The sequence below is a fragment of the Euphorbia lathyris genome, chromosome 10, assembly GCF_963576675.1.
Source record: "Euphorbia lathyris chromosome 10, ddEupLath1.1, whole genome shotgun sequence".
Lineage (NCBI taxonomy): Eukaryota > Viridiplantae > Streptophyta > Magnoliopsida > Malpighiales > Euphorbiaceae > Euphorbia > Euphorbia lathyris.
The window spans coordinates 44,655,370-44,667,727 of record NC_088919.1 but is presented as its reverse complement, the minus strand read 5'-3'; the positions used below and the strand labels follow the sequence as shown (position 1 = coordinate 44,667,727).

General features: G+C 31.7%; 1 protein-coding gene across 1 annotated transcript; it reads left to right on the top strand.

Moving 5' to 3' along the window:
* The first annotated feature begins 2,558 nt into the window (after positions 1-2,558).
* On the top strand, positions 2,559-6,099 carry LOC136209905 (protein ALUMINUM SENSITIVE 3). The gene is made up of 3 exons (XM_066001534.1): positions 2,559-2,937; positions 3,028-3,273; positions 4,986-6,099. The coding sequence occupies exons 1-3, from the start codon at positions 2,698-2,700 to the stop codon at positions 5,298-5,300; spliced, it is 801 nt and encodes a 266-aa protein (XP_065857606.1). The 5' UTR covers positions 2,559-2,697; the 3' UTR covers positions 5,301-6,099.
* Positions 6,100-12,358: the final 6,259 nt, after the last annotated feature.

Sequence of the window (12,358 nt, the reverse complement as noted above, 5' to 3'; positions counted from 1 at the left end):
TTAAGTTAATGGAATGATACGTGACCTTTTTATCAAAAAAAAAAAATACTTCTAAATATTTATATCATTATTAAATTAGCATGTTAACTCTAGCCTCAAAAGGTTTGATCCATAATCTATTTAATAAACTCTTAATTCGTTTATATTATGTTGGGTTGTACATTTATTAAACTCACTCTCAAATGGAAGCGTACATATTAATCATACTCAATTTCTTATAGATTTAGGTAACAACTTGCAGCTCTCTTCTCAAGCCAGTTCCTGTCCGATAACGACTCACTATTTTTCAAGAACTAGACAATCGAGGCAGGAACTCAAAATATAAAATCTATGCTCAAACATAATCTCAAAACAATATCACTCATAGAAACTCAAATTTATTTAGGATATAAAATGTAATTTGAAAAACACAAGAGATGACATCGGAACAATAATCTTGCTGGAAACCAATAGAACTCGATTGACAGGATCGGCCCTGAGGGTTGATTTCTGGGACAGTGGCCCAGGGCCTATCATCTTAGGGGGCCCAAATTTATTTATAAAAAAAGTCAGTTTTTTCTTTGCTAATTTCAACTAATATTAGTATAAATCACCAATATTTGCTAAAAACTTAAATTTCAGCTCATATTCGGAGCAACTGTTTCAATTTTTGACATTGTGCTTTACATAAAAAAATCATAACTACTTATAAAATTATAACTAAAATATAGAAAAATTTACATTGTAAGTTTCTTTTCTATTAATATAGTTTGGTTGGTTAGTGTTATGATATCATTTATGTTCTAGTTTGTGTTTTGATTTTGTTAGTGTTTGATTATTTTTTCGAAGAGAGTTGAACGTTCTGATAGCTGATTAACGGTTAAGTGGTTAAAATTTAAGAATGTATAACTTTAACCGTTTAGAGCAATTTCAGTTTTGTTAGTCCCTATTGGGATTGTATTCTTAACTTTTTGTTCTTATTCTTTGCGTTTTAATAAAATTCAGACTTAAGTGTATTGGAAGATTCGTTAGGGTGTACCAACCTAGTTGGAATATCCGACTATTTCTTTTTCATCTAACTTCTAATAAAAAAATTAAAAATGTATATATGAAGGGGGCCAAATTTATCATCTCGCCCCGAGCCTTTAATAGGTCAGGAACGGCCCTGTCGATTGAAGCAACATTTACGAGGCTTCCAGCAACGTTAACACAAAGAAGGAGATTCACCAAAAAAACAAATTGGGCAGACAAAGAAAGAAAGAAAGAGAGGTGATGGCTAAAACAAGCCTCGTCGAGTCGGAGCTTCAAAGCATCAACAACCCTACAAAGTTAAAATCGCAAAGAGTGGAATAGAATCACCCACTAATTAAAATCCAAAATTGTGGAAGTGAGACCCATAAAATCAAAATAGCACCAGTATAAACTTAACGTTTACAACATAATATCAATTTAGGCTTAACGTTTACAATATAACATCAATTTAGGCCTCACGTACAAAATAGCACCAATATAGATTTAACGTTTACAAAATAATACGAATTTAAGCTTAACGTTTATAAAATATATACAATTTAAACTAAATGTCATAATTAAATTAATCATATTATATTCTTTCCCTATTAACTTTATATGTGATCTTTTTATTTAGTTATATATTCTTATTTATTATAATACAATTAATTAGTATTCTTGCCACTACGATCTTATATTTGTTTTTCATCAATGATTCCATGACTACTAAATTTCATTGCTCATGTAATATATGCAAACTAAAAGTAATTGAATATCCACAATATTTCGAACACTGACATGTATCAATATTATTTTACATGAGCCATGAAATTTAGGAGTTACGGAATGGTTGATGAAAAACAAATATAAGGTTTTAATGGACAAGAATACTAATTAATTGTATTATAATAAATAAGAAAATAGAACTAAATAAACAGATAACATATGAAGTTAATAGGAAAAGAATATAATATGGTTAATTTAATTGTGACGTTTAGTTTAAATTGGATATATTTTGTAAACATTAAGGTTAAATTCGTATTATTTTGTAAACGTTAAGCCTATATTGATGCTATTTTGTACATGAGGCCTAAATTGATTCTATATTATAAACGTTAAGCCTAAATTGATATTATATTATAAACGTTAAGCCTATATTGATACTATTTTGAACGTTGAATTTAAATTAGTACTTTCCCAAAAACTTTAGATCTATTTTAATACCTTATCCCGGTAAATATTATTATTTGAAAGCAGGAGTGAGGAAATGAGAAAACGGATTGCAATATGAAAACTGTGAAAATAGGGTTTGACATGATTTCAACATTAGGTGGACATTATTTTAAAACGACAACGCATCCGTCAAAAATTAGGTGGACATGACTTCAAAACGACAACGCAAAAGTAAAAGTAGCAAATTCTCAGAGAATTATTATATCAATTAAAATCAATTCCATATATGCCGTATAAAGTTGTACGTACGTCCCGTCATTTTCCGGGATGGATAATTTCAATTCCATCCTCATAAAATAAAATATTTAACCATTTAACAATATTAATATAAAGCAACTCCACTCTACTACCTGATGGAGATGGAGATGCTTCAGTTGTATTATTCGGGGAAGGCTTTTCCCTCTTTCTACAAATTAGAAAAACAATCGGATTACTTGCTCTGATCTGAATCTGAATCTGAATCTGATCTGAGCTATGGATATGGATATGGAGTGGCTAATTGAATTCCTCAAGGGCATGATAAAACCTGTTGCTGCTCTTTCCGTGGTGTTAATGGCGGTTTCCCTCTCTTTTTTCCAGAATTTAGGTTTGGAACGGGAGATGATTTACTCCATTTTCCGATCTTTTCTTCAGCTTTCTATTATCGGATTTGTTTTGCAGTTCATTTTCTCTCAACAGAACATTCTCTGGATCCTCCTCGCTTACCTTTTCATGGTAATTCATTTCTTCAATTTCGTTTTCTTTCGATCTGATTTGATTTAATGGTGAATTGAATTGAAGTTTTCCCCCCTTTGTTGCTGCAAGGTTTCTGTTGCTGGTTATACAGCAGGTGAAAGAGCAAAACATGTTCCGAGAGGGAAATATATAGCCGGAGTTTGTATTCTGGCAGGTACATCGGCGACAATGCTGTTGCTTCTGCTTCTAAATGTTTTCCCCTTCACTCCGAGATATGTAATCCCTGTTGCCGGAATGATGGTTGGAAATGCGATGACTGTCACCGGCGTTGCTATGAGACGACTCCGAGACGATATCAAAGTCCAGATGAGCTTGGTATGGTATTAATTCTGTTCTGTTATTCATTCAATTTTAGGATTGCCCTTTCCGTTTAGCAAAATCAATTTTAGGGAAACTTTCACAAGGAAGGCTAGTTATTAGGCCTAATATACAAATAACCCCTAAACTTGTCCAAATGTTGCAACTGCCTCCTCCAACTTTCAATTGTAACAACTTCCCCTCAAACTTGTCCAATTGTAACAACTTACCCCTTAAACTTGTCCAATTGTAAAACACAACCCCAAATTGCTGACATGGACTGCAATTGAAGAAACACGTAAAATACAAAATCTGCAACGCTCGTGAAATATGATAATAAGATCTTTGGCGTGATACGAATCCGGAAAAACTTTTTTACGGTTTCTTCAAAAACGGGGTAAAAAATTCCCAATTTGGAGTTATGTTTTATAATTGGACAAGTTTAAGGGGTAAGTTGTTACAGGCGATTGCAACATTTAGACAAGTTCAGAGGTTATTTATGTATTAGACCTAGTTTTTATATTTGACATTTTTTTTTTTTTTACAAAATGAGACCTGACTTTATAGCAGTGGCGCACTATTAAAGTTGAGAGAATTTAAACTAGAAAAATTGAATTAATGACTTGGCGCAAGATGTTTTTTGCATTAATATTCTCTCATATAATAATAATTTATTTTATAAATAAAAAATAGCAAATTGGAGAAAAAATTCAAAACAACAACCAAAATAAAACATTAGAGTTAGTTTAAATAAAAGAAAGTTGTGGCTACAATGATTTGCAATGAAATTTTATAAAATTATAATTTTACCGTTAACAATCTCAAAATAAAAACTTTTAAATATTTGGTAATATTTTAAACAATTTTTAGTTTTTAGGTTATTTATATATTTTTTGAGAAGTATAGAGAAAATTAATATGTGATTTCAAAAAAAAAGAAAGTTAATATTTAAAAAATAAAAGTAAAAAATGATGATTTTAAAAAATAAAAATTATGGTTACATATAAAATGATACTAAACAACTTAGTTTTGCTCGGTTTTGATCACATGAACCTTAATGACCATGCAGTATTTAGTCATTCACCGTTAGATTTAGGTTTATTAGAATCCTAAGGTGGAGATTCAAAACATCTCATGGCTTAGATTTAATAAACCTAGATCAAACGGTGAATGACCAAATTCACTTGGTCATTAAGGTCCATGTGAACATTCATGTTGTTCGAGAAGAGGGAAGTTAATGTTTAGAGAATAAAAATCAAAGAATGATGGTTTTAAAAAATAAAAATTATGGTTACACATAAAATGATACTAAACAATTTTAATTTTTAAAAATTTTCATTTTGACGTCGTTAACCGTTAAATTGGCTATATCAACCCAAAAGTCATCGATTTTGCGAATATCAAGAGCACAATCCTGGTTTCAACAGCAAAAAAACAATCATTGTAACACATCAGTTTTTTTAATTAACCCTACAACTTTAACAATATTAAACATTTTTGTTATTATTAACGTTGAAAACCACATGTAGTAGTAGTAGTTTGTTACAAAACCTTCGTGATGTCTAATCAATAATTAAGAAATTGAAAGTGAGTTCCATTAAAATTAAATCGGGTCCCCAATTTGGAGAGCTAGTACAATGAGGTGTCTTGCACCCGGTATTCTATAAATTTTATGTATTAAATTGACGCATTCAACTAAATTTGGAGGTCTTTTTTGTTTGTTTTGGCAGGTAGAAACAGCATTGGCGTTGGGGGCAACACCTCGGCAAGCGACACTACAACAAGTGAAAAGGGCACTTGTAATAGCTCTTTCACCAGTATTAGACAATGCAAAAACAGTGGGATTGATATCTCTGCCAGGAGCCATGACTGGACTTATAATGGGAGGAGCATCACCATTGGAAGCCATTCAACTCCAAATTGTGGTAATGAACATGCTAATTGGAGCTTCTACTCTTAGTAGTATCCTCTCTACTTATCTCTCTTGGCCTTCCTTCTTCACCCCTGCTTATCAATTAGATACTAACGTCTTCACCGCTAATTGAGGATGTCAAAACGAGTTATCATGTGAGACGATAGTATCAAGCGAATTATTTCTCTAAATGGTATTGTTGTGTTAGAAAATGACATCTCTACTGCTCACTCACTCAATTTCATCAATCATCTCGATGAGACTTGATGTGAGTAAATATGGAGGGGAATGACTGTTTATTTGTTTCTCGAGTTGATAAGCTTTATAGTAAGACAAAAAAAAAAGGATCAAAGGAGTCTTACTCCTATATTTAAGTTTGTAAAATTTACGAGGATGAAGATAAGAGAAATGGAAATCTATGATTTTAGAATGAGATATAGTGATCGTGCCAATTTCTTTATTCATAAGGTTCTGAGAGTATTTTGGGAATGTGATGGCTTCTTAATCCTAGTTGACGTCTGGGACACGTGCTAGGGGAGGTCGAGAGCATATCTCCTGATGGATCACGCAGATTTGACGTGTGCTAATTGTAACCCGTACAACTCTAGATGATCACTCTTGAGATGGATGTACTTATTCCATTGATCCACATGTCCAATACGACAACTTTTCCTTCACCATTCTATATTGTTACATATCATTGGTCCAAGTGGTATATTGGGTAATTTGTTTTACCAATGAAAATGTGACAGTCATAGGATATTTTCCTTATACCATTGATGACATGTATTTAAAATCATTAATCATATCTTTTCATGTTTTTACATCTTACCATAATTAATAAAGGTAATAAAACTATAATTATTATAACCTGTAAACACGATTATAACCTGTTAGAGATTATAATAAAAAGTATTGGCTCTTCTTTATCATCTTAAGCTTTTAGTTTAATTGATTCCTTGATATGGTATCTGTGTCCCTTAGACTAAGCGGTCGAGGATTAGAATTTTGTTATTTTCCTTTATTAGTAGGATTTCAACACATGGTAGAATGAGCATGTATTGTACACACTTCAAACGGATCTTCCGACACACGGAATGGACTATTTTTTCCATTATCAGACTTAGCCGATTGGACAGCTAGGATGGAGACCTCCGTTTTGGTCTTCCTAGAAAGTGAGGAGGCGGCGACAGCTGCATTGAATAACCTTCCATATTTTGACATGTCGTCCTTATTAAATATAATAAAATTACATGTGATTTTTTAACACATTATATGAATCCAACATGATATAACAGATTTTTGGATGATTTGGATTAATCTCCTAATCTAAAAAGACATAAACCAATCTGAAAATCTAGTTCCCACTACCTACATTCTTCTTCCTCAAAGCCTTACTTCAGACCATGGAAAGTGTAGAAAATGTTTTTAGAGAGTGGTGGAGTGATGATTGCAACAAATAAAGAAAATCAATCAATCAAAACAACGATTCCAAATTTTGAAACAACATTTCAGCAACTCCATTTCAATCTCAAATCATCAATTCGTCCAAAACGAATCACAATCCCAACAATTTTCCAGCCCAAAATCGGTAAATGTCAAATTTTGATCTTTTCGACCCCTACATTCTATTTATGTCCCAAATTCTCACATACATTTATTCCTAACATCCTAAATTTGATTTTAGGCTTTCGTATCATCTCAATAAATTCTTTTACAATCAATTCTTTTCATCGAGAACATAACTTCTCAAAAATCTGATTACAATTACTTTGTAAATTAATCACTTAAGTTAATTTTATCAATTCTTTCATATCTACGATCAACTCCGAGCTGCACAAGCTCGTTATTCGGCATTCCCAACATCATAAACATCATTCCAAGTAATTTGCTTTCGTTAGCAAACCCGAAATACATCAATTCTGAAACATTTCCACAACGTACCAAATATATTACTCAAATTGTTACCGAAGCCTTGCAGCAAATCAATCCTCTTTGACCGTTAGATTAACTCATTCGTTTGCAAGTGAAGTCCACGCCGAACAGAATCTGCCACAACAATATAGCCATTTATTTGGCTTCAAGTTTATCATTTTAATTCATTTCGTCATTTCCATTTTCCAATTGTTGTTATTTCAATTCCAGTTAATTAAATTTCAATTTAGTTATTCGTGTATCAATTCAATTTTGTTATCATTTTATTTCAGAATTAATTATATAATTAAGTTAACTATTGCATATAATATTAGATGTGATTGCAATTGCTTGCTTTTATGTTTGAACAATTGTAACTATTTCCACACATCCAATGTATTGATTTTTGGCATTATATTTACAATTCGAGTAATTAGCTGGGCTTTTATAGTGGATCTAAATATCCAAGAGGGACTCTTTTCAATTCTTATATCCTTCATCAATCGCTTAATTAGAATTCAAGTTTTTTCTCACATTTTTCATCAATATAACCATCCAAATTAATTGAAAATTAATTTCTCTGACACGTCTGCACCAAACCACACGTAATAAAGTTGAAATTAGTAATATTACGAAAATATCGCTAACAGTAATATATATTATTATGATTTTTAATAACAATAAAAAATTTAAAATTTATCTAAATAGTAAAAATCACATTAACTAAAAGCATACATACATTTAAAAATAAAACCTCATAAATTATTATTTTTATATTATATAAAACATTAAAATAATATTTTTATAAACTTAAAAAATTATTAAATCTTATTCTAAAAATAGAATAAGGTATTTTGTACTTCATATATAAAGTACCAAAAACCTTAATCTATATATAGGATAATGTTATAAAGTACTATTAGAGTCGTATTCTAAAAATTCTAAAAATGGATTTTAAAGTACCATTGTAGATTTACTTACAAGAAAATTTGGTTATACAAGCAGGAGATGCGTTATTAATTCATTCTATTATAAATGGTATTTTTTACCATTTAAAATAAAAAATAAAAAAAAAAATCTTTCTAGTCACATAAGACATAAAAAGGTGCATGTGGTTCGGAAAAAACAACTTTGCACATGATAACGCTTGGGTAGCACCTGGTCTTCTGATCGATAAAGCGCGACTATTATTGCATGAATGGAAGCAAGCAATTAAGCCTTGGCCCTTATAAGGTTTGGTATACACTCTCGCGAGGCATCATTAGAATTAATTGTGATACTTCGTATGTGGAAAATGGTCTTTTCGTAAGGATAGGTTTGATTGCTCGGGATTCATTAGGTAGTATGCTGGCTACAACCGGTATTCCTAGACATTCGTGTCCCTCCGTTGAGACAGCTGAGTTACGAGCTATATTGGAAGGTATCACTCTTGCTAGAGACTGTTTTTTTTTCAGAATATTTATATTGAGTCTGATTTTAAGATTGTGGTCGAAACCTTGGCTAGCGGAGTCCTTCCTCGATCTTCTCTCCTTTTCCTCTATGAAGATGTTAATAACTTTGATGCTTAATTCTTGTAGCTTTTCGTTTGTTAGGGTAGAGGGGAATAAAGTAGCTCATAGTTTAGCTTTTTGGACAAAGGATCTGGAAGATTGTCCGACTACTATTTGGAGCTTACTTTGTACCTACTTTATATCGATATTATTGATGCTTTTTCTTAATGATAATCATCCTCACCTAAAAAAAAGTTTTTTGATCCAAAAAAAAATTGATAGCCAACTTCCTTAAGATCAGGGGCGGAACCAGGGGGGGTTAGGGGGGCTCGAGCCCCGATAGACGGTCGGAGAATTGAGGAAAAAAAATAGTAATGGTGTCTGGTAATATTTTGAAAAGAATTATATTGACTCTATGTAGTATTATTTCAATGTTTAAAGGAGTAAATTACACCAATAGTACCTGAATTATACCTCAATTCACACTTTGGTACCTGAATTACATTTTGTCTCAAAAATATACTCGAACTATAAATGACCGGACAATTTAATATTTCTAACCGACACTAACCAGTAAATTAGAATTTAGACCATTTATTTGACCACTTTTTAAGATTTTGACTATTTATTTAATAAATTTTAATTAAAAATTAAAAGACTCAATCTCTCTCCTCTAATCCGTCACTCTCTTCGTTTCTCTTTCTTTCTCTCTCGTCGATGATGAAGTCCGGCGGCTCAACCTCTGCTCGGCGTGGACTAATCTATCACTCTCTTCGTTTCTCTCTCTTTCTCTCTTGTCGATGATGAAGTCTGGGGGCTCAACCGCTACTCGGCATCGACTGATCTGTCACTCTCTTTTTTTCTCTATCTTTCTCTCTCGTCGATGATGAAGTCTGGCGGCTCAACCGCTGCTCGGCGTGGACTACTGTGGTTACAACAGCAGCAATCACTGCGAGTTGCTTCCGACGGTTCTTATGGCTGACACGGGCACATCCGTTACATGGATAGGAGCTCAATCTCAAATCTTCTGCATTGCATCTCTAATCTTGTCACCTAGAGAATATATCATTTTCTCAATACTTATTTCATTCTTGGCACCACTTTCAGAAACATATCTTTCCAAAATGAAAATATTGAACCAACAATCTAGAGAAGCAAAAAGAAACAAAATAGCCTGTTTTTGCTATATACTTTTTGAGCTTCCAGAGGTTGTATATCCAATTTTTATATTCATTTTTCAACAGTTTTAATCTTAATTTATTGTGGCTATTTTTCAATTTGGAGATGAAAAGGATGGATTTATTAGAGAGAAAGGAAATGGGAGAGAGATAAACATTGAATTTTCATTTTTTAGAGAGAGAAACAAAGCAAAGTAGAAGGAGGAAGAACTATTCTGGTTCAGTACTAAGAATTGAAGAGAGAGAAAGTGAGAGAATGGAAGAGAGAGAGAAAGACACTAAGAGAGAAATTAATTAAAATTTTAATTAAAAATGGTCAAAATTCGGGTTGACCAATTAGTGACTGGCTAAACGTATTATATTGTCCGGTTACCATTACTTAAGGTATATTTTTGAGACAAAATGTAATTCAGGTACCAAAGTGTGAATTGAGGTATAATTCAGGTACTATTGGTGTAATTTACTCATGTTTAAAGGTAGATGTGATGGTTAAAGATGTTTACTTTTTTTTTGAGAGGTCCTATGTTCGACTCCCTCCAACTTCATTTTTTTTTAATTATTTTATTTTTCAATAATTATAAAAACATATTACCATTATTAATTAATTTAAATGGACTTTTTATTTGTATTTTGATAACACTTTTGAATTCATTTTTAATATGCCTTTACCATTAAAAAAAGTAGACATATTTAATATTCATTTTTATTATGTCTTTACCATTAAAAAAAAGTAAACATGTTTAATTTTCTATTAGTTCAATGCTAGTTTTTTTGAAAAAAAATGGTAACATTTTTACAGTTTTAATGCGTTGGAGGCTAAAAAAAATTTACCCAACCCTAACGGGCTGGACTTTAAAAATTTACCGTCAATCGCACAGTTAATTTCGATTTTTTTTGGACGTTTTGAAATTTTTTTACTGATATATTTGAGCTCCGGGTCATCCGGGGTTCTGGTTCCACCATTGGTTAAGATTGTGGTCGAAACCTTGGCTAGCGGAGCCCTTCCTCAATCTTCTCTCCTTTTCCTCTATGAAGATGTTAATAACCTTGATGCTTAATTCTTGTAGCTTTTCGTTTGTTAGGATAGAGGGGAATAAAGTAGCTCATAGTTTAGCCTTTTGGACAAAGGATCTGGAAGATTGTCCGACTACTATTTGGAGCTTACTTTGTACCTACTTTATACCGACATTATTGATGCTTTTTCTTAATGATAATCATCCTCACAAAAAAAAAAAAGCTTTTTGATCCAAAAAAAATTGATAGCCAACTTCCTTAATAACTAAAAGCTTAATATACACTGCGAAAGGGATAGTCACTGTTGTCGACGGTGGATACCCTTACGAACCAAAAAAAAAAAGGCTTAATATACACGGTTATTATATTGATGGCTCAATATAATAAAATTAATAAAATAATATTTTAATTAATAAAACAAAAATATATATCAAAGTTTTTATTTATTTCTATTGGTTAGAGTCTATATTTCATGGACAAAAATGCAAACAGAAACAAAAAAATGTATTTCTAAACAATATAGAATGACAAGCAAGCTCACGTCTCGCGGTTTTTCTGGTTTCTGGAAATACCAATTTCATTAGAATGCTCAGAGCTTTATAGAATTACGTATTCTTCATTTAAAAAAAGTATTGAATGAGAATATATAAATATATTAATAAATTTTTAAAATTATAATATCGTATATTTAATATTTATATATATATTTAACAAAAGTTACACACAAGTCGTGTGAATAATGGCAAAAGAAAAGACTTTTTCCTTTTGAAAACCCGTAGAAAATGATCTAAACAATATTAAAGATTTACTAAACATGGAATCAACGTTGATCCACTTCTAAAAACATATTACATCTAAAGAAATCAGTTTTCATTTTTTAAATTACAGAAACATGACCAAAAACATTTCATTCATATCGAAACAGATGTTTTCTGGTATTAGATAACTTGAAAATCTTCATTTTCTCATACTTGTGGTAATATTGAAGAAACACAAACTATTAAAATAGGCAACTGCAAATTAATGGAGGAAGGAAACATATGAAAAAAACCCACAAAATTAGTAAGATTCTATGTTCTAGATTGAGAATTTTAGCTAAGTAACCAACATATATACAAAGAACAATTTTCATATCATTTTTCATACAAGTAACATTTAAGAAAAAGGTCGGTGGTCGGGATAATACATAATTAATATCATGAGCTAGAAATAAAGAGAAATTCTGATTGTTACATTTTCAATGTTTCGGGGTGATAGAATTTCTCTGGATGGAAGATTGAGATCAGGGAGCACCAGGAGGAGGATAAATAATAGATTTGGTAAACGTCCCGCCTAAGGGACCCTCATAGTACCAATTACCAGGAGGATCATATTCGCAAACGTAAATATATCCCTTATTGGCATTACATTGTTTTTTTCCACATCCAATTTGCTTAGTATCTTTCCAAATAAGTTGAGTGTAATGACCACAAATCTCACCATTGATGCATTCATTAGTTTTAGGGTTGTAATAAGGCCCTTCATCTGCCCAACACTTCACCACAGCTTCAGGTGACCAATGCCCTTTCAAGCTCCAAAACAAATTCTCCCCGTAC